General features: G+C 41.6%; 1 protein-coding gene and 10 non-coding genes across 11 annotated transcripts in view; all 11 read right to left on the bottom strand.

The window, feature by feature from the left end:
• Window positions 1-570: 570 nt before the first annotated feature.
• Window positions 571-23,570, bottom strand: part of eogt (EGF domain-specific O-linked N-acetylglucosamine (GlcNAc) transferase) — a 43,770-nt gene continuing 20,770 nt past the window's right edge. The window contains exons 6-15 of the mRNA XM_085353876.1: window positions 9,823-9,929; window positions 8,884-8,987; window positions 8,276-8,368; window positions 6,860-6,931; window positions 5,977-6,063; window positions 2,250-2,318; window positions 1,838-1,899; window positions 1,573-1,692; window positions 1,016-1,118; window positions 571-717 (exon numbers count right to left, since the gene is read on the bottom strand). Coding sequence (XP_085210002.1) covers window positions 571-717; window positions 1,016-1,118; window positions 1,573-1,692; window positions 1,838-1,899; window positions 2,250-2,318; window positions 5,977-6,063; window positions 6,860-6,931; window positions 8,276-8,368; window positions 8,884-8,987; window positions 9,823-9,929 — 964 coding nt within the window. The remainder of the gene's footprint in view (window positions 718-1,015; window positions 1,119-1,572; window positions 1,693-1,837; window positions 1,900-2,249; window positions 2,319-5,976; window positions 6,064-6,859; window positions 6,932-8,275; window positions 8,369-8,883; window positions 8,988-9,822; window positions 9,930-23,570) is intronic.
• Window positions 12,954-13,026, bottom strand: trnar-acg (transfer RNA arginine (anticodon ACG)). Its single transcript has one exon. It is a non-coding gene; the product is annotated as a tRNA-Arg (tRNA).
• On the bottom strand, window positions 13,136-13,208 carry trnar-acg (transfer RNA arginine (anticodon ACG)). Its single transcript has one exon. It is a non-coding gene; the product is annotated as a tRNA-Arg (tRNA).
• trnar-acg (transfer RNA arginine (anticodon ACG)) lies at window positions 14,916-14,988 on the bottom strand. The gene has a single exon. It is a non-coding gene; the product is annotated as a tRNA-Arg (tRNA).
• Window positions 15,098-15,170, bottom strand: trnar-acg (transfer RNA arginine (anticodon ACG)). The gene has a single exon. It is a non-coding gene; the product is annotated as a tRNA-Arg (tRNA).
• On the bottom strand, window positions 16,931-17,003 carry trnar-acg (transfer RNA arginine (anticodon ACG)). The gene has a single exon. It is a non-coding gene; the product is annotated as a tRNA-Arg (tRNA).
• trnar-acg (transfer RNA arginine (anticodon ACG)) lies at window positions 17,113-17,185 on the bottom strand. Its single transcript has one exon. It is a non-coding gene; the product is annotated as a tRNA-Arg (tRNA).
• On the bottom strand, window positions 18,955-19,027 carry trnar-acg (transfer RNA arginine (anticodon ACG)). Its single transcript has one exon. It is a non-coding gene; the product is annotated as a tRNA-Arg (tRNA).
• trnar-acg (transfer RNA arginine (anticodon ACG)) lies at window positions 19,137-19,209 on the bottom strand. The gene has a single exon. It is a non-coding gene; the product is annotated as a tRNA-Arg (tRNA).
• On the bottom strand, window positions 20,979-21,051 carry trnar-acg (transfer RNA arginine (anticodon ACG)). Its single transcript has one exon. It is a non-coding gene; the product is annotated as a tRNA-Arg (tRNA).
• trnar-acg (transfer RNA arginine (anticodon ACG)) lies at window positions 21,161-21,233 on the bottom strand. Its single transcript has one exon. It is a non-coding gene; the product is annotated as a tRNA-Arg (tRNA).

Here is a 23,570-nt window from a genome sequence, read left to right as displayed (position 1 = left end):
GTCAAATTGGATGTGAGAATCCAGCATGTGAATACTGTTCACCGTATTAGACTGGTTTATGCAGGATGTGCGCAGAAATTCTAGCGTGACTGTCAACAACTCTAGAGGCTCCCGTCAACGTGACACTGATCAAATGGGACAAGATGTCGCATGTGAAGGAATGCCATAACAGCTGCTCATTTGCTAACTCTGGCGACGTGGAATGAAGCAGACGCAGGGAGGTAATGAAGAAGCATAGGACACATCTTATTGCTTTCCAGATGGTTCCACTACACACGCCTAGTCCTTTAACTGATTTGACACTAATAGAGCTAGTGAAAGCCATTCAAACTCGAGCTGTCCGCCATACTGTTTTCATTCATCCAGACCTGTCAATGCAGCAGATAGTAGGTGACAAAAAACCCGCTGCACCACTGTGATTCACTGGTAAATGTGGCAACCTTTCAAGATACCTTAACGATTACTCTGCCAATGTGAAGTTTTTTTTCCCATCACAGAAAAAAGCAGGTTAAAGTTTAGAGTTCTTCAGCAGCCAGATGTCTGCGCGCCCTCGGTCCACTCACAGACGCTCTAGAGTTCATCACGAAGGGCACGGCGCTGCCATTTAGGATGGTGCGTGACATAATCGGCTGCCTCCAGCACAAGGCGCATGAACTCCTCCACATCAAAGGAGTAGTTGGTAAACTTCGGATGGTCCCCAAGGGTGGGATGGTGACCCTGAGAGAAGCATTAGAGAGGATGTGTGAAACACAGAAGCACAGGAGAAAGACAACATAAGAGCATAGGCGTGTGTGTTTACACGCTAACCTCACTGTTACACGAAGAGGACAAAGATGTTATATAAGTACGAAATGAAGTCTTTACATTTGTTCTGTTGCACCAATAACTGCACATAATTCAGTGTGCACATGTGAGGTTAAGTGTGTGTACACTTATGTTACACAGGTGAGATGAATTACCAAAGCTGCTGCTGGGGTACTGGGAAGCTAATGGCGTATACAGGAGTTTCCCCTACCTTGTCCTGTGGGAGCACTTTGTCCATTTTCTGCCAAGTCACGTATCGAATGCCCCGCAGCCGAGCCAAATCTCGATAGCAGCTCTCATCCTGACAGTTATATCTAGGAGGGACGGATGCAGACACTTTATCTCTTGCTCGCCTCGATCTGCCTCTCTTTCCCTCGTTCTAGCTCAATTTCTCTCTCTCTGTCTCTCTTTCTCTATGCACACAGTGCTTCTTCCTTTGTGTCACCCTCCAAAATCTACACCCAACTCTCTCTATGCTTCTACACACACACACACACACACACACACACACACACACACACACACACACACACACACATTTCAAGTAGCTCCTTTGCTGAGGATTGCCAGGTGTGATGACGAGCTGCTTAATTAGACAGTATTTCACAGTCATATACCAAGTGGCTGAGGGGTACTTTGGACAGAGCAGGCTGCAAAACAAACTGCTCTCCCCGTGCCTGTGCTCCACCTGGCTTTTACTCACACATACACACAACTATACACACATGCATGTGTACAGCTGACACACAGATGGACAATGTCACTCACAGCTCAAAGATGACAGACCAGTCAGGGAGGAAGAGGAGGTGGGTGAGACCAGCCCCATGCATCCCTATAAAGATGTCAGAGTTGTGGGTGATCCTCAGCTGCTCCAGGAAGGGAACATCCCTGAAAGACAGACAATGAGTTACACATCAGTCATTGTGACTGATTCCTTTATTCTTACACACAGCTGTATAACAATGTGTGGTGACCAATGCTGAGCAGCACTGAAAGCTTCCTAGACTCGTGTAGCCAGCGCTCTATAACTCACTTGTATTTGTAGTCTACCACATTGACCTCCAGTGAAGGCACAGTCTTGAGGGCATTTACCAGCTGTAACAACAACAAAAGAACAGGTTCTGTGATCAATGAGACAGCAAACAAATACAGACAGTGACAATATAAATCACAAGCCTTGTTTTTTACTCATACTTTTTATAACAAATAAGATTTTAAATAGGCACTTAACAGAGGTGGGCAGTAAATCGATAGCTGAAGGAGGAGGTGTGAGGGAGTTGTATAAAGTAAAGACAGAAATGTAAAAGAGACAGAAGACAAAGAGAAAGAAAAAGGAGGACAAGCGGTAAGAAAACAGGAGAGTTCTGTGCCGCCTGTCCTGCAGAGTGAAGAACAGGTACAAGGAAGAAAGAGACAAAGAGAAGGGCCAGTGGTGCTGGACTCACCTCCATTTGGTTTAGTATCCTTCTGTATTCTGTGCTGCGTGCAAGCAGGGTGACACGAACACGCCCCTCCTGGAAACAGCAACGCACCCAATAAACAATCAGCCAAGGACAAACAAGAGATAGACAGCTGGGAAAACATGGTGCTCATACAAATTAACGCACTTACAGCGCAGTGGATAATCTCAATAGCCTAAAATCACGTTTAGAGTCCAATTTTTAATGTGACAATGAGATTTTTTTTCCTGAAATAATCTTATTAGTCCAGACAGCCAGCTTAGGGATATTTCTTTTCACGGTCTACTACTGCCATCTTGTGATCAGAAAGAGTATTTAGACTTTTGGAGGGGTCACAATCTGTAACATACTGTTAAACAGTAAGGGCCCTTCATTAGCTTATCATCAAAATAAATGCAGGAAGTTCAAACCAGTGAAATAATCTAAATACAAAAAAACCAAACTATTATACCTCAGTGGTAATTATATATGCAATCAGTACAGACACAATTTCTCTTTTTCGAATTCAAATATATTTCAAAGAGTATTGGGGAAAAGCCAATTGAGCAAAACAAAAAGACAGCAAATTAAGATGAGGTGAGATAGAAGGAGTGGGATGGCAGTAGCAAATGGATAGGACACAATAAAGGAGAGCAGCGTGAGTTTCTGCCTGATGTCATTAATCTAAGGATGAAAGAAAGAGCTGGGAAGAGGGTCAGGGCTGGGAAGACCTCTCATTCAGTTGCCAGCCTGCTATCGCCCGTAGCCCCGTGTCTCACTGAAAAGCCTCTTAGCATATTTCCAGTGAAGAATATGAATACCCAATGAGCTGCTTCACAGGAAGGAAGAAGTTATCGGGCCTCGCTGGTCATAAAGATACAGTCAATCATTACAAGCATGGCACCATAAAGCACTTATGAGGAGGTCTGGAGAGTTATAGATGAAGAATATGAATAAGGAAGTGAGTGCATGGCACTGTCAGTATACAGTTATGCGTGTACTCTTTCAGAAAGTACTATATCAGGTTGGGGTGAGGTGGGTGTTGGGGTAGGTGTAGTGTCATTGATGCACTTAGTATCCAATAACCAATCAACTATTGTAGAAGTCAACATCGTGGTTATGTTACACTTACTGCTGATGGCAAATGATGGCAGACTCAGTGCAAAAGAGGAGGTGCCATCAAGGCAAACATTTTTAAAGGCATCGATCGTGGACTTTTGCAGAGTCTGGGCCAGATGTTTCTGAATGTTACTTACAGAATATGGAAGAGGAAATTATGTTTCTTTTCCTTATTCCTAAAGACTTCCTATTGAAGTTTATAGTGCACATCCATAATGTCGGTGTAATACTCAACTGCCAAGCATTAGAGCGTCCACGTGTGTAATTTGCTTCTACAAATTATGGGTGCAGCCGAATAGTCAGTTTTGCTTAGGAAGGTTCCCTGGAAGTATTTGTGTCCAGATACAAAGAAAATTTAGTTACCTTGTTTCTTAATTACCTCATTTAGCATAAGCTACAGTGGACTATCCTTAATGAAAGGAGAGACGATAATACCGTCCTACTACTTAGAGCAGTGATCAACAAAACACAAGAGATAGAACAGACCATGTAAATGTTAATTAAAACTGTTTTCCACCTCATGCATTAACTTGATAAATTGTTTTCAATGCTGCAGCGAAATCTTCTTCCTGTTCAGGTGTTGCCTTGAGTGAAGATTATAGGTTGTATTACACTGTATTAAAATAAACCACCTTTACGATTTGCCATAGTTCCGTTTCCATTATTGCAAGCATTTTGAATTATCAGTAAATTAATTTTTACTTCAGGTCAGCTGGGATAGGACCCAGATGCTTACCCACCCACCCTGAGTTGGATAATTGATTAATGGAGGGAATTGCATTTCAGTCATCGAAAGCCTTTACAGAAAGGAGGAACTGAATCACTAGGAAAGGAAAGAAAGAATAATGTATTTTCTTTTATAGGCTATATGTTCATTTTCTATAATATAATGTCATATTTTAAGAATATGACATTATATTATGTACTATATGACCCGCATGAAAAAAACATGGTGAGAACACGTTGAGATAAAGTAAAACATGCACTTTGTAGTCCATCTTTTTGAAACTCTAGTTTCAAAATGGCACAGATCTCCCATCACGCTCTTAGGGAGTTGGTAAGTGCAGTTGGGATTCTTTAAGCAACATGCTTCTATTTTCCTAAGACCTTGTAAAATCTTCTTCAAACCTTTCCTTGATTTCATTACATTTTCCACCAAAGTGAGGAAAAAGCAGTTAGAAAAAGAGAGCGATATGAGAGAGACCCTCTTGTCTTACAGGGCTATAATCATACAATATGAAAAGCCTTGAGCTAACCGCTGTAGAAAAGAAGCGGAATTAGGAAAAGGAAATTTTTTAGGGTATTCAACTGCGACCTGGGAAAAAACTTGACATTCCCTATCAGAAATTGAATCCAGACTATGGCAGCAAGAGCACCAAATCTTAACCACTAGACCACTCTGGCTGCAGAAGATTCAAGACACTTCTACCGGTGGGCTATTTGCTTCCACATATTCATGTTAACTGTAAAAAAAAACAAGAAAAAAAATAAAATCTACAGGTTCTTAAAGTGCATTGGCCATTTGTAGGCTCTATGACGAACTTTCCAGACCCTTGTCCACAGGTTGTAGCTGTAAGCAAGTAAGTAAATAAAATAAGTAAAGTTTATTTATTAAGTGCTTTTCACAAACAAACAGTCACAAAATACTGTACACAAAAAGAGTAAAAGAAATAAGAACATTAAGTGCCATGAAAGCTAAGACAAAGTAAGACACAATAAAATAAGCAATGTCACTGGGGGAAAATGTTAAAATGTATGTGCAAAATGTTTTGTTCCTATTTGTGCTTTTGTTAGTCTTTAAGCTTAGCAATTCTAACAGAAGACAAAAGTCCCATCCACCTCTCTAGAGAAGTCAAAGACAAAGACTAAATAAACAGACACCAGCCTGAACCTGTGGCAATAAATCCCTCAAAAGGAGACCATCCTTCACTCATAATGTTTTACCTGCTCTTACTGTTAAACTCGTAGCCTGAAGAGGCATTACCCATTGCATCAGACCTGCTGTTTCTGAAAATGGCTTTACAGAAAAATAAACATTTTAATATAGACATTATAAGATGAGATAAACGTGCATTAGCAAAGAAAAAAATTTAAAATACATCCAACTTATGCTTAGTCTTTATTTACTGAATGTATTAGTCAATGTCCCACTGATTACAGTTTAGCCTTTTCCATGAATCAAACCCATGATATCAATGAGCAAATCAAATTTTACCTGAGACCACCAAAGCAGCTCAGTAAGTACTTTTATCTTACATAGTCCCACAATTTTATTGTGAATACATAGGGTAAGAGGCACTACTGCTCTCCCTAAAGTCTGCTCAAGAAACAATATCTTAATTGTTATGCAAACAGTGAGTCCACAGAAGTGGTCGCAAACGAGCTTTTAACTGAAAACTTTTTAACCAAAATAATTGTTCAAAGGCTTGATTCAGTAGCAGTATGATCTATGCACAAGAAAGAAACTTCTGAATGCTTTCACAGGTTCTCTATAGTGGTGAAGTGCAGCCATAATGTTATTTATGAGAAATTATTTGGTGTTATGTATATTATATGGTATAACTCGGACACAGGAAAAGTAATTGCTGTGTTTCCCTAGAGATTTTGTTCCTACCTTTGGCTTGTCTTGTGTGATGTTGAGTCGATGCAGGATGTGCTGGGAAAATGCCCGAAACATCCCTTCACTGTAGCAGTCTGAGATCTGTCATTAACACAGTACATAAAGAGTCAATTTCAATAACATTTATAATTTATATATTACATACATTTATATAACTATTTTTTAACTGTTTAATATCAAATATTGTACTAGAATATGTATGCAGTCATACATAAATACTACTCTGAAATTTGAAATGAAGTAAAAACTAATTGAATCTAGCAATACCATCACATTACTGCACTGGACGGTGATAAAAAGAAATAATAAAAGAAATATATACTGTATATTACACACATAGGGAAACTGACAGCTGTATAGATATTTGCTTATCTCCCTGGAGTGAGTATCATATGAGATGAGGCATTTCTCAGGTTTTAGAATATCACATACACACCGTTGTACTGCAGCTGTAAATGTGAGCACATGAATATAAACATGATGTGCAGCAGGGGCAATCAAAAGCAGCTTGAGGCTGACCTATCAATATTTCACACCTCAAGGCTGGAACCACAGGACGACACATATTTACGTGGGATCCTCTTTGTAGTAATCTCCTTGGAATTATCATTTAAATAACATAAGCACTTGCTGAGCCTTTGAATATATTACAAAAATATTTGACCTAAACTGCATGTTTACGACTACACCAGATATCTTGAATTTAGGAAAGACCTTTAAATATATGCAATGTGAGATAAAAATAGATAGAGACGCAAACAAAGCAGGTTTGAAGATGTAAGACACTGCAGTTTTCATATAGCAAATACATATATGAATCTCAGTAGTTACACTAATTTTCACACATACACACACACACATGCGGGGGGTAACTTACAAGAGGAGTGTTGTAAAAAAGACCATATCTCATTCTTGGGAGAAGGGAGAAGAAGGCATCTTTGAAGCAAACCTATACACAAATGGGAAGAGATCAAACTTTAACTATCTGATATGACGCAGAAATTATTGTCAAGTTGTAATAATGACATCTACATGCATGCATGTATTGGGAGTCTATAACAACACTTGTACTACCATATCAGAAAAGCCAAACAATCCCCTGATGGTTTCAACTCTTTCAAAAATCGCACATTGTTTGTGACACTGGAATGATATTAGATCCTGACCAGTAAAGGATTTTTAGGATTCAGAATCAGAATCAGAATCAGAAAGGGTTTTATTGCCAAATGTTGAGCAGGTTTACAACATTAGGAAATTGCTGCGGTGCTTCAGTGCAAACATACTGTCATAAATTGCGCTTAAATAGACATGAAAAAATAAAAGTAAGAATAAGAAGGATTGATAAGGATTGATACCCTTACCAATATTTGGGGATTTAAAAATAAGATATTACAATATCGAGGATGTTTTCTTTACCTTTCACACATGTTAAACATAAACAGGTTTTCCTAACATGTGTTATTCCTAGTTTTTTATTTACCTTACCCCTCATCAAACCACTGGCATTTCAAATATGTGTGTTGCCAACAAAGATCTTACAGAGTGCCCTCTTGTGGAAAACTATGCCATATAAACACTCAGAACATAGTTGAAGAGTATTTCCGCTATTTCTTCTTTACTTTTCACATTTTTCATTTTCAGCCATTATAAATGCAAATAGTAGTATCGTCCTAAACATGTGGAAGCTGACTTTAAAACAATGATCAACTCTAATTTTTTTCTACTCTCTAGGAAGCACTTTCTTGTGCCATTCTTAAGCAACTTGGCTTGATTTCATTAGTTTAATAAATTAATTCTTTATGAGAATTGTGAGATCAGACTTTGATCTCTGACTAATCGTTCAAAACATTCATGAGAGCATCCTTCGCACTACCAAAAGAAAAAAAGAAGAAAAAAAACACCAAACAAAAAGAGCACACACATTCAGAGCAAGTCAGGAGTCAAACCCAAGAACATTTGAGCTCATTGTGCCACTGACCCCCTCTGAAACTGAGCAAATGTAAGGTGAGGTGACAATTTGTTATTTGAACAAATTTCAGGGCTGAATTTGTTCATAATTTTCTGATTCTGGTCTCTGCCCAGTCAATTAGTGTATCTCCATGTTAAGCAATTAGTAAGACTATGTAAATATAGTGCAGTTCAAACACCAAAGAAAAGGTAGAACATCTATATTTTGGCCTCAGCAACAGAGAATAATGTCAAAATTATTTTCCAGGACAGCTGTGTAGGTACAGGGCATCTTCTCCTGAACCTCTAAAAATACCTGGTTTGCCAGAGTTGTGATTATACCTACTCTTTTTGAGTCAAAAGTCTTCAGATGGATGATGTCATACTCTGAGAAGGCCCTCCACGTTTCACTGAACAGATCTCCATAACCATAAAAACTCTGGGAGAAACATATAAAATGGGCAACAAATATTGATTCAATCTCTGTCACAGCAGAAATAAAAAAAACAAAGCAATAAAATCCAAATTAACTACATTATGCCTCAAGCACCACCAGAGGCAGTTCTTCTGAAGTTTTGCTTTTGTACAAAAAATCTATTACCACACTATTATGCGGCAGCTTGCAGCACTGTGCAATTTGTGATGAAAGGTCACTGCTTTCCCTCTTCCTGCCAGTTTTCTCTAACTCTGAAAGAGGCGTTTATAAATTCATGGGGAAATAGACAACGGGAAACTCCAGCCCTGTGTCTTCTTCTGACAGACAAGTGTGGCATAAACATTTTAGGCATTAAGTGCAGCAAAACAAAGATTTGGAAGGTTATTAATTTATTTATTAGTTATTGTATTTACTTCATTATCCATTATTATTTCCCTTAAATGGAAATAATTAATTAACAAACCCATTGTAGATTAAAACCACCACTGAAACAGCAGTGGCAAGCATCAGGTACCCACCGTGTCCCACATGACAATGTTGATATCTGAGCTGAAGGAGTTATTGATGTGCTGGGAGATGTATAGGTTGATGAAGTCACAGAAATGGTGGTACATGTTCACCCCTGTTACACAAACAAATAAAATACATATATATATAAATAATAATTATTATTATATTATACTGTTACACTTTCAGACAGTTTTTTAATTCTCAGATCTCTATAATGTCATAGAAATGGGATATCACTAATATTGTCATCTCAGCTGTGGCCCTGTACAACACCAAAGCTTGTGTTTCGAAGGCACACTCAGAGAGTTGGCCTAAAGAGAGCAAAAATCATGATCAAAGTAAATAACCGGTCGGTTAGTATAAGACAAATAAAGATTATTCTGAGTTGTGACTCATGCAAAGCTGCTCTAGTAGAATTAAAGAATCAAATATGGATATGAGAATAGCTCACAGAGCTTTTACATTTTCACCTTCCTTTTAATCTTTTCATCTTGGCGATGGCCTATACCTGTTGCTTCTCTACGATGTCTTTGCTATGTAACAACTCCTATTCCATGTTTTCACTACCCTGAACCCCTCATACAATAGTGTTATTGTTGGTAAAGTTCCATCTCACCTTGACTTGGTTTCCTATTCAAGCTGGTAGACACAAACACAGTGTGCTTGACTGCTCAATGCAAAGTCACATTTAAGGCAGACTGCGAACTATCTATTTTGATTTCTTTAATTTTAATTTTAATTTTAATTTTTCTCTGATTTTAGACAAAAAATATCACTAGTATTCATTTGTGTGGATAAAAGCAGAAAGAATGCTGTCAATACATTGCTGCAACATTTAAATGAGGTTTTAAATGCGTCAGTTTCAAGTATAGTAAGAGTAAAAGATTCAAGCTTTCTGTTAAGGTTTCAGGGCTTTAATTTGAGTCCAGTAAATCTTTATTACTCACCAGCATCGAGTTTCATGAAAACTGTAGGTTTTTCAACTATTAGGTCACAGTAACCATCCTCTATGGGATGAAAATCCAGATTTGTGTATGTCTGCAGCTCAGCATACCTACAAAAACATCAAACAACTATTGTAAATAAAACAGAAAAATTATAAAATTATAAAAATTATATATGTAACTGGAAAGGCAGGACATGATGAAAAAAACATATGAACACACCAATAAAAACAAACACACAAATTAAGACATCAAAACAAATTATTCTTTTAGAAGATTTAGTGATGCAGAATAATCTATATCAGAAAACAAAAACATAATTTTCTGAGCTGTTGTCACAAGTGTTTACTGTTAACTGCAACGACAAAATCATGTTATGCAATAAGCTTAGCTCACTTGAAGAAGCTTCACATAACACTTCATGGGCATTTATGAAGATTAATAATCAAGTGAAATGAAAAATTCATTGAGAATTATAACTATAAAACTGTAAATTTTCGCTAGGTGGAAACATACATTAACTATCTATTTCTTTCAAGGATTATGTAACTGTAAATATGTAATAGCAGTTGACACATGTAGTTAGGACTTTTACAGACCTGGAACAATATTTGGTTATTATTTATATAATTATCCTACCATTGGCGCGATGAGTAAACAAACTAATCTTAAAGGGCAAGAAAACCAAAAGGTCAGGTGAGGTCAAAGTTTGTTCTCTGACCAAATTTGTACAATATTTAAGAGCGTATCCATTCCAACACGAAAAACAGCACGAGGTGCAAGCCAGCCATGTGGATGACGCCTGGGTGAAAGTCAAATTTCGGGATGTAAAACCAATCACAGATGACATTAAGGTGGTGCAAAAACACATCAGGTTCACCAGGAAGGATATGAAAAATGACACGCTAGCTTTCTTAGACTGGGAAATTGCCATCAGTAATAGGGGACATTTGAAAGTCATTGCGTAGTGTAAGCCAACGCATACAGTACTTACAGTACTTAAGGTTTGACTCTCATCATCCACAACCTAGCACGACCTAGATGTCATCAGGACGCTATAAGACAGAGGGAACACCATGAGATTGGCTGCTGTGAGTAAATGTGATCATTCTAGCTGGATATTTGTTAAACCTTGGAAGGTACCCAAAGAACGCTACGGGGGAACTGAGCGAGACGAAGGACAAGCTCTGGCTGAAGGAAAACCTTTGGTGATCCCTTATGGTTTTAGGAGTATCAGAGGAGCTCAGATGCACTGTCTGAAAACGCTGTGCCTCGGTGGTTTTCACCCTCCGAAACTGACAGCATTACTCCCAATATGCACAAAAGCAAGCAGACACTTGGAGACAGCCAGGAGTCGAACCTAGAATCTTCTGATCCGTAGTCAGATGCGTTATCCATTCAAAGATAATCCTTCAAAATATTCCAGAAAGCAAAATCTCTTGATGCAGGCTCAAAACATCCAGGTAAGAAAAATCCCACAATGTTGATTCTGTTTATACTGTTTCTAGTTTCCAGGTGAGCACAATCAACTTTGTCGGATTTCCTTACGCGGTTGGTTGAACATCCATCCAGACATTTTGCCTCCCTTTGGCAAGGACTGCCTGAAGCTGCTACGTGAGTATAAGCAGGTGGCATGTAAGATGGCAGACTACAGGAACCGCTTGAGATTTAGCCTCAGACCTAAACAGGCTGGGATTACTCCTAAAAGTCTGCAAATGACATCATCTGTTTAAGGCCTCCAAGCTACTAAAATCTTCCCAAAGCCACAGAATCAGATGCTAAACGAACTGGTGAGAAACATTGATTTACCTACCATGTTTTAAAACCAAAAGAGGAGCTGGGCCCAAAAAGACTTGCAACTCTTCTAGATGACAAAAAGCTTCAAAGGTGATTGAATTCACTGAGAAGGGAATTCAGTCATACTTTTCATGCTGTCTAACACTGCATAAATAGCCTAAGACCAGGGAGTAGAGGCAGGCTCATCTACTTACTGTGCACAAGACACATTGGCATGCGACAGAGCGGGTCCTCCAAGGCCAGTTAAAGAGACAAACACCAAGGATGTGGACAAGTGAGCAAAGATTTTGTCTGGAAGCTACAGCAAGTCTCTGTTGTTTGCCTAAGTTGTATAAACAGGAGGTAATTAAAATAAAATTTGAATTTGAATTTAATTTAAAGACCCATTGTCTGCACGATCAACTGTGCTACATACAATATCGAAAGGCTTTTGGCTTCGGTCCTCAAGCCGTCGGTAGGCAGCTGGAAACGCCATCCTCAGAACGCTATGGATTTCATGAAGAAGGTTAGCCATATCGTTATGTAGGCAGAGGACACTACGGTCACTTACAATGGTAGAACTCTCTTCCGTTGTCTTACAGCTACCGAAGAAGTGGTGCTAGTTCACAAGAGCTTACAGGATGACCCCACCCTCACCAACAGGACCACCCTCAACACCAACAAAGTGTGAGTGTGTGGGTGCACCATGAATTCCCCAGTTTAACCCATTGTGGCTAACTCTTATAAGCAGGAAGTGGGAAACAAAGACTGCTAAGTCATCCTGTCCTCGAACACCACTGGTTCAAATATGTGGATGACGCCTGGGTGAAAGTCAAATTTCGGGATGTAAAACCAATCACAGATGACATTAAGGTGGTGCAAAAACACATCAGGTTCACCAGGAAGGATATGAAAAATGACACGCTAGCTTTCTTAGACTGGGAAATTGCCATCAGTAATAGGGGACATTTGAAAGTCATTGCGTAGTGTAAGCCAACGCATACAGTACTTACAGTACTTAAGGTTTGACTCTCATCATCCACAACCTAGCACGACCTAGATGTCATCAGGACGCTATAAGACAGAGGGAACACCATGAGATTGGCTGCTGTGAGTAAATGTGATCATTCTAGCTGGATATTTGTTAAACCTTGGAAGGTACCCAAAGAACGCTACGGGGGAACTGAGCGAGACGAAGGACAAGCTCTGGCTGAAGGAAAACCTTTGGTGATCCCTTATGGTTTTAGGAGTATCAGAGGAGCTCAGATGCACTGTCTGAAAACGCTGTGCCTCGGTGGTTTTCACCCTCCGAAACTGACAGCATTACTCCCAATATGCACAAAAGCAAGCAGACACTTCGAGCCAGCCAGGAGTCGAACCTAGAATCTTCTGATCCGTAGTCAGATGCGTTATCCATTGCGCCACTGGCCCCCCGCCAAGAAAATCAAGAGGTCAGGTGAGGTCAAAGTTTGTTCTCTGACCAAATTTGTACAATATTTAAGAGCGTATCCATTCCAACACGAAAAAAAAGCACGCACTGCGAACCAGCCAGGAGTCGAACCTAGAATCTTCTGATCCGTAGTCAGACGCGTTATCCATTGCGCCACTGGCCCACCTACAACGATCCCTGAAAGGGCAGGTCAGGTCAGGTCACACTTCGATCGCCTGCAGAATTCAAAGATAATCCTTCAAAATATTCCAGAAAGCAAAATCTCTTGATGCAGGCTCAAAACATCCAGGTAAGAAAAATCCCACAATGTTGATTCTGTTTATACTGTTTCTAGTTTCCAGGTGAGCACAATCAACTTTGTCGGATTTCCTTACGCGGTTGGTTGAACATCCATCCAGACATTTTGCCTCCCTTTGGCAGACTACAGGAACCGCTTGAGATTTAGCCTCAGACCTAAACAGGCTGGGATTACTCCTAAAAGTCTGCAAATGACATCATCTGTTTAAGGCCTCCAAGCTACTAAAATCTTCCCAAAGCCACAGAATCAGATGCTAAACGAACTGGTGAGAAACATTGATTTACCTACCATGTTTTAAAACCAAAAGAGGAGCTGGGCCCAAAAAGACTTGCAACTCTTCTAGATGACAAAAAGCTTCAAAGGTGATTGAATTCACTGAGAAGTGAATTCAGTCATACTTTTCATGCTGTCTAACACTGCATAAATAGCCTAAGACCAGGGAGTAGAGGCAGGCTCATCTACTTACTGTGCACAAGACACATTGGCATGCGACAGAGCGGGTCCTCCAAGGCCAGTTAAAGAGACAAACACCAAGGATGTGGACAAGTGAGCAAAGATTTTGTCTGGAAGCTACAGCAAGTCTCTGTTGTTTGCCTAAGTTGTATAAACAGGAGGTAATTTAAAGACCCATTGTCTGCACGATCAACTGTGCTACATACAATATCGAAAGGCTTTTGGCTTCGGTCCTCAAGCCGTCGGTAGGCAGCTGGAAACGCCATCCTCAGAACGCTATGGATTTCATGAAGAAGGTCAGCCATATCGTTATGTAGGCAGAGGACACTACGGTCACTTACAATGGTAGAACTCTCTTCCGTTGTCTTACAGCTACCGAAGAAGTGGTGCTAGTTCACAAGAGCTTACAGGATGACCCCACCCTCACCAACAGGACCACCCTCAACACCAACAAAGTGTGAGTGTGTGGGTGCACCATGAATTCCCCAGTTTAACCCATTGTGGCTAACTCTTATAAGCAGGAAGTGGGAAACAAAGACTGCTAAGTCATCCTGTCCTCGAACACCACTGGTTCAAATATGTGGATGACGCCTGGGTGAAAGTCAAATTTCGGGATGTAAAACCAATCACAGATGACATTAAGGTGGTGCAAAAACACATCAGGTTCACCAGGAAGGATATGAAAAATGACACGCTAGCTTTCTTAGACTGGGAAATTGCCATCAGTAATAGGGGACATTTGAAAGTCATTGCGTAGTGTAAGCCAACGCATACAGTACTTAAGGTTTGACTCTCATCATCCACAACCTAGCACGACCTAGATGTCATCAGGACGCTATAAGACAGAGGGAACACCATGAGATTGGCTGCTGTGAGTAAATGTGATCATTCTAGCTGGATATTTGTTAAACCTTGGAAGGTACCCAAAGAACGCTACGGGGGAACTGAGCGAGACGAAGGACAAGCTCTGGCTGAAGGAAAACCTTTGGTGATCCCTTATGGTTTTAGGAGTATCAGAGGAGCTCAGATGCACTGTCTGAAAACGCTGTGCCTCGGTGGTTTTCACCCTCCGAAACTGACAGCATTACTCCCAATATGCACAAAAGCAAGCAGACACTTCGAGCCAGCCAGGAGTCGAACCTAGAATCTTCTGATCCGTAGTCAGATGCGTTATCCATTGCGCCACTGGCCCCCCGCCAAGAAAACCAAAAGGTCAGGTGAGGTCAAAGTTTGTTCTTTGACCAAATTTGTACAATATTTAAGAGCGTATCCATTCCAACACGAAAAAAAAGCACGCACTGCGAACCAGCCAGGAGTCGAACCTAGAATCTTCTGATCCGTAGTCAGACGCGTTATCCATTGCGCCACTGGCCCACCTACAACGATCCCTGAAAGGGCAGGTCAGGTCAGGTCACACTTCGATCGCCTGCAGAATTCAAAGATAATCCTTCAAAATATTCCAGAAAGCAAAATCTCTTGATGCAGGCTCAAAACATCCAGGTAAGAAAAATCCCACAATGTTGATTCTGTTTATACTGTTTCTAGTTTCCAGGTGAGCACAATCAACTTTGTCGGATTTCCTTACGCGGTTGGTTGAACATCCATCCAGACATTTTGCCTCCCTTTGGCAAGGACTGCCTGAAGCTGCTACGTGAGTATAAGCAGGTGGCATGTAAGATGGCAGACTACAGGAACCGCTTGAGATTTAGCCTCAGACCTAAACAGGCTGGGATTACTCCTAAAAGTCTGCAAATGACATCATCTGTTTAAGGCCTCCAAGCTACTAAAATCTTCCCAAAGCCACAGAATCAGATGCTAAACGAACTGGTGAGAAACATTGATTTACCTACCATGTTTTAAAACCAAAAGAGGAGCTGGGCCCAAAAAGACTTGCAACTCTTCTAGATGACAAAAAGCTTCAAAGGTGATTGAATTCACTGAGAAGTGAATTCAGTCATACTTTTCATGCTGTCTAACACTGCATAAATAGCCTAAGACCAGGGAGTAGAGGCAGGCTCATCTACTTACTGTGCACAAGACACATTGGCATGCGACAGAGCGGGTCCTCCAAGGCCAGTTAAAGAGACAAACACCAAGGATGTGGACAAGTGAGCAAAGATTTTGTCTGGAAGCTACAGCAAGTCTCTGTTGTTTGCCTAAGTTGTATAAACAGGAGGTAATTTAAAGACCCATTGTCTGCACGATCAACTGTGCTACATACAATATCGAAAGGCTTTTGGCTTCGGTCCTCAAGCCGTCGGTAGGCAGCTGGAAACGCCATCCTCAGAACGCTATGGATTTCATGAAGAAGGTCAGCCATATCGTTATGTAGGCAGAGGACACTACGGTCACTTACAATGGTAGAACTCTCTTCCGTTGTCTTACAGCTACCGAAGAAGTGGTGCTAGTTCACAAGAGCTTACAGGATGACCCCACCCTCACCAACAGGACCACCCTCAACACCAACAAAGTGTGAGTGTGTGGGTGCACCATGAATTCCCCAGTTTAACCCATTGTGGCTAACTCTTATAAGCAGGAAGTGGGAAACAAAGACTGCTAAGTCATCCTGTCCTCGAACACCACTGGTTCAAATATGTGGATGACGCCTGGGTGAAAGTCAAATTTCGGGATGTAAAACCAATCACAGATGACATTAAGGTGGTGCAAAAACACATCAGGTTCACCAGGAAGGATATGAAAAATGACACGCTAGCTTTCTTAGACTGGGAAATTGCCATCAGTAATAGGGGACATTTGAAAGTCATTGCGTAGTGTAAGCCAACGCATACAGTACTTAAGGTTTGACTCTCATCATCCACAACCTAGCACGACCTAGATGTCATCAGGACGCTATAAGACAGAGGGAACACCATGAGATTGGCTGCTGTGAGTAAATGTGATCATTCTAGCTGGATATTTGTTAAACCTTGGAAGGTACCCAAAGAACGCTACGGGGGAACTGAGCGAGACGAAGGACAAGCTCTGGCTGAAGGAAAACCTTTGGTGATCCCTTATGGTTTTAGGAGTATCAGAGGAGCTCAGATGCACTGTCTGAAAACGCTGTGCCTCGGTGGTTTTCACCCTCCGAAACTGACAGCATTACTCCCAATATGCACAAAAGCAAGCAGACACTTCGAGCCAGCCAGGAGTCGAACCTAGAATCTTCTGATCCGTAGTCAGATGCGTTATCCATTGCGCCACTGGCCCCCCGCCAAGAAAACCAAAAGGTCAGGTGAGGTCAAAGTTTGTTCTTTGACCAAATTTGTACAATATTTAAGAGCGTATCCATTCCAACACGAAAAAAAAGCACGCACTGCGAACCAGCCAGGAGTCGAACCTAGAATCTTCTGATCCGTAGTCAGACGCGTTATCCATTGCGCCACTGGCCCACCTACAACGATCCCTGAAAGGGCAGGTCAGGTCAGGTCACACTTCGATCGCCTGCAGAATTCAAAGATAATCCTTCAAAATATTCCAGAAAGCAAAATCTCTTGATGCAGGCTCAAAACATCCAGGTAAGAAAAATCCCACAATGTTGATTCTGTTTATACTGTTTCTAGTTTCCAGGTGAGCACAATCAACTTTGTCGGATTTCCTTACGCGGTTGGTTGAACATCCATCCAGACATTTTGCCTCCCTTTGGCAAGGACTGCCTGAAGCTGCTACGTGAGTATAAGCAGGTGGCATGTAAGATGGCAGACTACAGGAACCGCTTGAGATTTAGCCTCAGACCTAAACAGGCTGGGATTACTCCTAAAAGTCTGCAAATGACATCATCTGTTTAAGGCCTCCAAGCTACTAAAATCTTCCCAAAGCCACAGAATCAGATGCTAAACGAACTGGTGAGAAACATTGATTTACCTACCATGTTTTAAAACCAAAAGAGGAGCTGGGCCCAAAAAGACTTGCAACTCTTCTAGATGACAAAAAGCTTCAAAGGTGATTGAATTCACTGAGAAGTGAATTCAGTCATACTTTTCATGCTGTCTAACACTGCATAAATAGCCTAAGACCAGGGAGTAGAGGCAGGCTCATCTACTTACTGTGCACAAGACACATTGGCATGCGACAGAGCGGGTCCTCCAAGGCCAGTTAAAGAGACAAACACCAAGGATGTGGACAAGTGAGCAAAGATTTTGTCTGGAAGCTACAGCAAGTCTCTGTTGTTTGCCTAAGTTGTATAAACAGGAGGTAATTTAAAGACCCATTGTCTGCACGATCAACTGTGCTACATACAATATCGAAAGGCTTTTGGCTTCGGTCCTCAAGCCGTCGGTAGGCAGCTGGAAACGCCATCCTCAGAACGCTATGGATTTCATGAAGAAGGTCAGCCATATCGTTATGTAGGCAGAGGACACTACGGTCACTTACAATGGTAGAACTCTCTTCCGTTGTCTTACAGCTACCGAAGAAGTGGTGCTAGTTCACAAGAGCTTACAGGATGACCCCACCCTCACCAACAGGACCACCCTCAACACCAACAAAGTGTGAGTGTGTGGGTGCACCATGAATTCCCCAGTTTAACCCATTGTGGCTAACTCTTATAAGCAGGAAGTGGGAAACAAAGACTGCTAAGTCATCCTGTCCTCGAACACCACTGGTTCAAATATGTGGATGACGCCTGGGTGAAAGTCAAATTTCGGGATGTAAAACCAATCACAGATGACATTAAGGTGGTGCAAAAACACATCAGGTTCACCAGGAAGGATATGAAAAATGACACGCTAGCTTTCTTAGACTGGGAAATTGCCATCAGTAATAGGGGACATTTGAAAGTCATTGCGTAGTGTAAGCCAACGCATACAGTACTTACAGTACTTAAGGTTTGACTCTCATCATCCACAACCTAGCACGACCTAGATGTCATCAGGACGCTATAAGACAGAGGGAACACCATGAGATTGGCTGCTGTGAGTAAATGTGATCATTCTAGCTGGATATTTGTTAAACCTTGGAAGGTACCCAAAGAACGCTACGGGGGAACTGAGCGAGACGAAGGACAAGCTCTGGCTGAAGGAAAACCTTTGGTGATCCCTTATGGTTTTAGGAGTATCAGAGGAGCTCAGATGCACTGTCTGAAAACGCTGTGCCTCGGTGGTTTTCACCCTCCGAAACTGACAGCATTACTCCCAATATGCACAAAAGCAAGCAGACACTTCGAGCCAGCCAGGAGTCGAACCTAGAATCTTCTGATCCGTAGTCAGATGCGTTATCCATTGCGCCACTGGCCCCCCGCCAAGAAAATCAAAAGGTCAGGTGAGGTCAAAGTTTGTTCTTTGACCAAATTTGTACAATATTTAAGAGCGTATCCATTCCAACACGAAAAAAAAGCACGCACTGCGAACCAGCCAGGAGTCGAACCTAGAATCTTCTGATCCGTAGTCAGACGCGTTATCCATTGCGCCACTGGCCCACCTACAACGATCCCTGAAAGGGCAGGTCAGGTCAGGTCACACTTCGATCGCCTGCAGAATTCAAAGATAATCCTTCAAAATATTCCAGAAAGCAAAATCTCTTGATGCAGGCTCAAAACATCCAGGTAAGAAAAATCCCACAATGTTGATTCTGTTTATACTGTTTCTAGTTTCCAGGTGAGCACAATCAACTTTGTCGGATTTCCTTACGCGGTTGGTTGAACATCCATCCAGACATTTTGCCTCCCTTTGGCAAGGACTGCCTGAAGCTGCTACGTGAGTATAAGCAGGTGGCATGTAAGATGGCAGACTACAGGAACCGCTTGAGATTTAGCCTCAGACCTAAACAGGCTGGGATTACTCCTAAAAGTCTGCAAATGACATCATCTGTTTAAGGCCTCCAAGCTACTAAAATCTTCCCAAAGCCACAGAATCAGATGCTAAACGAACTGGTGAGAAACATTGATTTACCTACCATGTTTTAAAACCAAAAGAGGAGCTGGGCCCAAAAAGACTTGCAACTCTTCTAGATGACAAAAAGCTTCAAAGGTGATTGAATTCACTGAGAAGTGAATTCAGTCATACTTTTCATGCTGTCTAACACTGCATAAATAGCCTAAGACCAGGGAGTAGAGGCAGGCTCATCTACTTACTGTGCACAAGACACATTGGCATGCGACAGAGCGGGTCCTCCAAGGCCAGTTAAAGAGACAAACACCAAGGATGTGGACAAGTGAGCAAAGATTTTGTCTGGAAGCTACAGCAAGTCTCTGTTGTTTGCCTAAGTTGTATAAACAGGAGGTAATTTAAAGACCCATTGTCTGCACGATCAACTGTGCTACATACAATATCGAAAGGCTTTTGGCTTCGGTCCTCAAGCCGTCGGTAGGCAGCTGGAAACGCCATCCTCAGAACGCTATGGATTTCATGAAGAAGGTCAGCCATATCGTTATGTAGGCAGAGGACACTACGGTCACTTACAATGGTAGAACTCTCTTCCGTTGTCTTACAGCTACCGAAGAAGTGGTGCTAGTTCACAAGAGCTTACAGGATGACCCCACCCTCACCAACAGGACCACCCTCAACACCAACAAAGTGTGAGTGTGTGGGTGCACCATGAATTCCCCAGTTTAACCCATTGTGGCTAACTCTTATAAGCAGGAAGTGGGAAACAAAGACTGCTAAGTCATCCTGTCCTCGAACACCACTGGTTCAAATATGTGGATGACGCCTGGGTGAAAGTCAAATTTCGGGATGTAAAACCAATCACAGATGACATTAAGGTGGTGCAAAAACACATCAGGTTCACCAGGAAGGATATGAAAAATGACACGCTAGCTTTCTTAGACTGGGAAATTGCCATCAGTAATAGGGGACATTTGAAAGTCATTGCGTAGTGTAAGCCAACGCATACAGTACTTACAGTACTTAAGGTTTGACTCTCATCATCCACAACCTAGCACGACCTAGATGTCATCAGGACGCTATAAGACAGAGGGAACACCATGAGATTGGCTGCTGTGAGTAAATGTGATCATTCTAGCTGGATATTTGTTAAACCTTGGAAGGTACCCAAAGAACGCTACGGGGGAACTGAGCGAGACGAAGGACAAGCTCTGGCTGAAGGAAAACCTTTGGTGATCCCTTATGGTTTTAGGAGTATCAGAGGAGCTCAGATGCACTGTCTGAAAACGCTGTGCCTCGGTGGTTTTCACCCTCCGAAACTGACAGCATTACTCCCAATATGCACAAAAGCAAGCAGACACTTCGAGCCAGCCAGGAGTCGAACCTAGAATCTTCTGATCCGTAGTCAGATGCGTTATCCATTGCGCCACTGGCCCCCCGCCAAGAAAATCAAGAGGTCAGGTGAGGTCAAAGTTTGTTCTCTGACCAAATTTGTACAATATTTAAGAGCGTATCCATTCCAACACGAAAAAAAAGCACGCACTGCGAACCAGCCAGGAGTCGAACCTAGAATCTTCTGATCCGTAGTCAGACGCGTTATCCATTGCGCCACTGGCCCACCTACAACGATCCCTGAAAGGGCAGGTCAGGTCAGGTCACACTTCGATCGCCTGCAGAATTCAAAGATAATCCTTCAAAATATTCCAGAAAGCAAAATCTCTTGATGCAGGCTCAAAACATCCAGGTAAGAAAAATCCCACAATGTTGATTCTGTTTATACTGTTTCCAGTTTCCAGGTGAGCACAATCAACCTTGTCGGATTTCCTTACGCGGTTGGTTGAACATCCATCCAGACATTTTGCCTCCCTTTGGCAAGGACTGCCTGAAGCTGCTACGTGAGTATAAGCAGGTGGCATGTAAGATGGCAGACTACAGGAACCGCTTGAGATTTAGCCTCAGACCTAAACAGGCTGGGATTACTCCTAAAAGTCTGCAAATGACATCATCTGTTTAACACCTGCAAAGCCAGGCTTCTACCTTTCTACCTATAAAACCCGAGAGCAGCCAAATGGCTGGTAGGCTTTTAGTTAAGCTTTAGCTTCAGCCAAGTGGAAGCTAAATTGGCTAGTCATTCATATGTATATTAGGTCGTTACCTGGGAATTCTGGAGGGAGGGGAGTGGGGGTGTGTGATTGAGGGCATGGGGGAGCTGCTAAAAGCTGTGCACTTCCTTTTGTGTTTCATCTTGATGCATTCTCAATCATCCAGGGAAATAAATCTCCAAAAGTCACCAACTTGGAGTGTTTCAGTTTGCCATCTTAGGGAGAAATCAACACACATGGGTGTATGTCCTTTGTTGCGGAGATTTATTGATAAAAACAGTACAAAAAACCAACCATTTGTACACATATTTACAGGCTTTGTGCCTTCAGAACTGCTTTAATTTTCAGCAAGATGATGGAAAGATTCCTTAGACTTTGACATGATAGCATTACACAGTTGCAGTAGATTTGTCAGCGAATATCCATGATGCACATTTCCCATCTAAGGTGCTCTACTGGATTGAGATCTGGTGACTGTGGAGTCCATTTGAGTACTGTGAACAAGGAATGGGAATGGATAAGAATTTAGTAATTCTGATTCTATTATTGATATCACTTACTGATTCGATTCCTCATTGATTCACTTTGACAATGACCACCATTGCTAAGCTGCATACGAAAGACATTACATTGATACAATGTTGTTGCATGTTTGTTGTGATCAGTGTTCGGATCTCTACTCAGAAAAAGTAATTATTACACACATTACACTGAATGCTTTCCCTAAAAGTAATGCAGTATGTTAATTACACCAAGAAAAATTAATTCCTCCACTTTACCATCGCGGTGTTGTGCAATAAAAATAAAAGTTATGTCCATATCCACACCATATACTGCAATGCCATTTCCCTCCTCTGGCACACAACCTGAAATCGGATGGATAAACAAGCAGACTAGCAAATTCAAAAAATTGGATGCTGGGTACCGGTTTTCTACCAGAACCAGTTCACGATTTTTCTATGGTGCCAGTTAATATTACTTTTTATTTTTCGCATGTATCTTTTGACAGTCTAGTCTGGCCATGCATCTTGCGGGGGGTTACCAGGGTTCCATCTCTAAATGACTGCTGGTCAGCAAACCTGGGAAACCCACAGATAATTGGAACTATGGCACGAAACCGCTTCCAAGACATCATGCAACACCTACGCTTTGATGACAAGTCCACCCGCAGTGATCGAGCAAAGTTCGCTGCAATTTCCAGTGTGTGGGGATCATTTGTCACCAACTGCATCACGTGCTACAACCCTGGTCTACATATCACCGTTGATGAACAGCTTTTCCCATCAAAGACTCGGTGCTGTTTCCTGCAGTATATTGCAAGTAAACCTGACAAGTTTGGGACACAAACACACAAATGCAAGAACAATCATGCCACTGTGCGATGTGTTCACTGCAACAGATACACATGTGGTAAATGCAGACTACAGATACCATGGCAGTGCCAGGATTGTGAGTGATTGCTGAAAATGTTGAAATGTACTCACTCACTTTTTATTATTATTTGTAAATATGTGTACAAATGGTTGGTTTTTTGTACTGTTTTTATCAATAAATCTCCGCAACAAAGGACATACACCCATGTGTGTTGATTTCTCCCTAAGATGGCAAACTGAAACACTCCAAGTTGGTGACTTTTGGAGATTTATTTCCCTGGATGATTGAGAATGCATCAAGATGAAACACAAAAGGAAGTGCACAGCTTTTAGCAGCTCCCCCACGCCCTCAATCACACACCCCCACTCCCCTCCCTCCAGAATTCCCAGGTAACAACCTAATATACATATGAATGACTAGCCAATTTAGCTTCCACTTGGCTGAAGCTAAAGCTTAGCTAAAAGCCTACCAGCCATTTG

The sequence above is a fragment of the Diplotaxodon limnothrissa genome, linkage group LG5 (assembly GCF_057381915.1).
Source record: "Diplotaxodon limnothrissa isolate DT_005_m linkage group LG5, D_limnothrissa_male_GT1.1, whole genome shotgun sequence".
Lineage (NCBI taxonomy): Eukaryota > Metazoa > Chordata > Actinopteri > Cichliformes > Cichlidae > Diplotaxodon > Diplotaxodon limnothrissa.
This window is presented reverse-complemented; position numbering and strand designations above follow the sequence as displayed.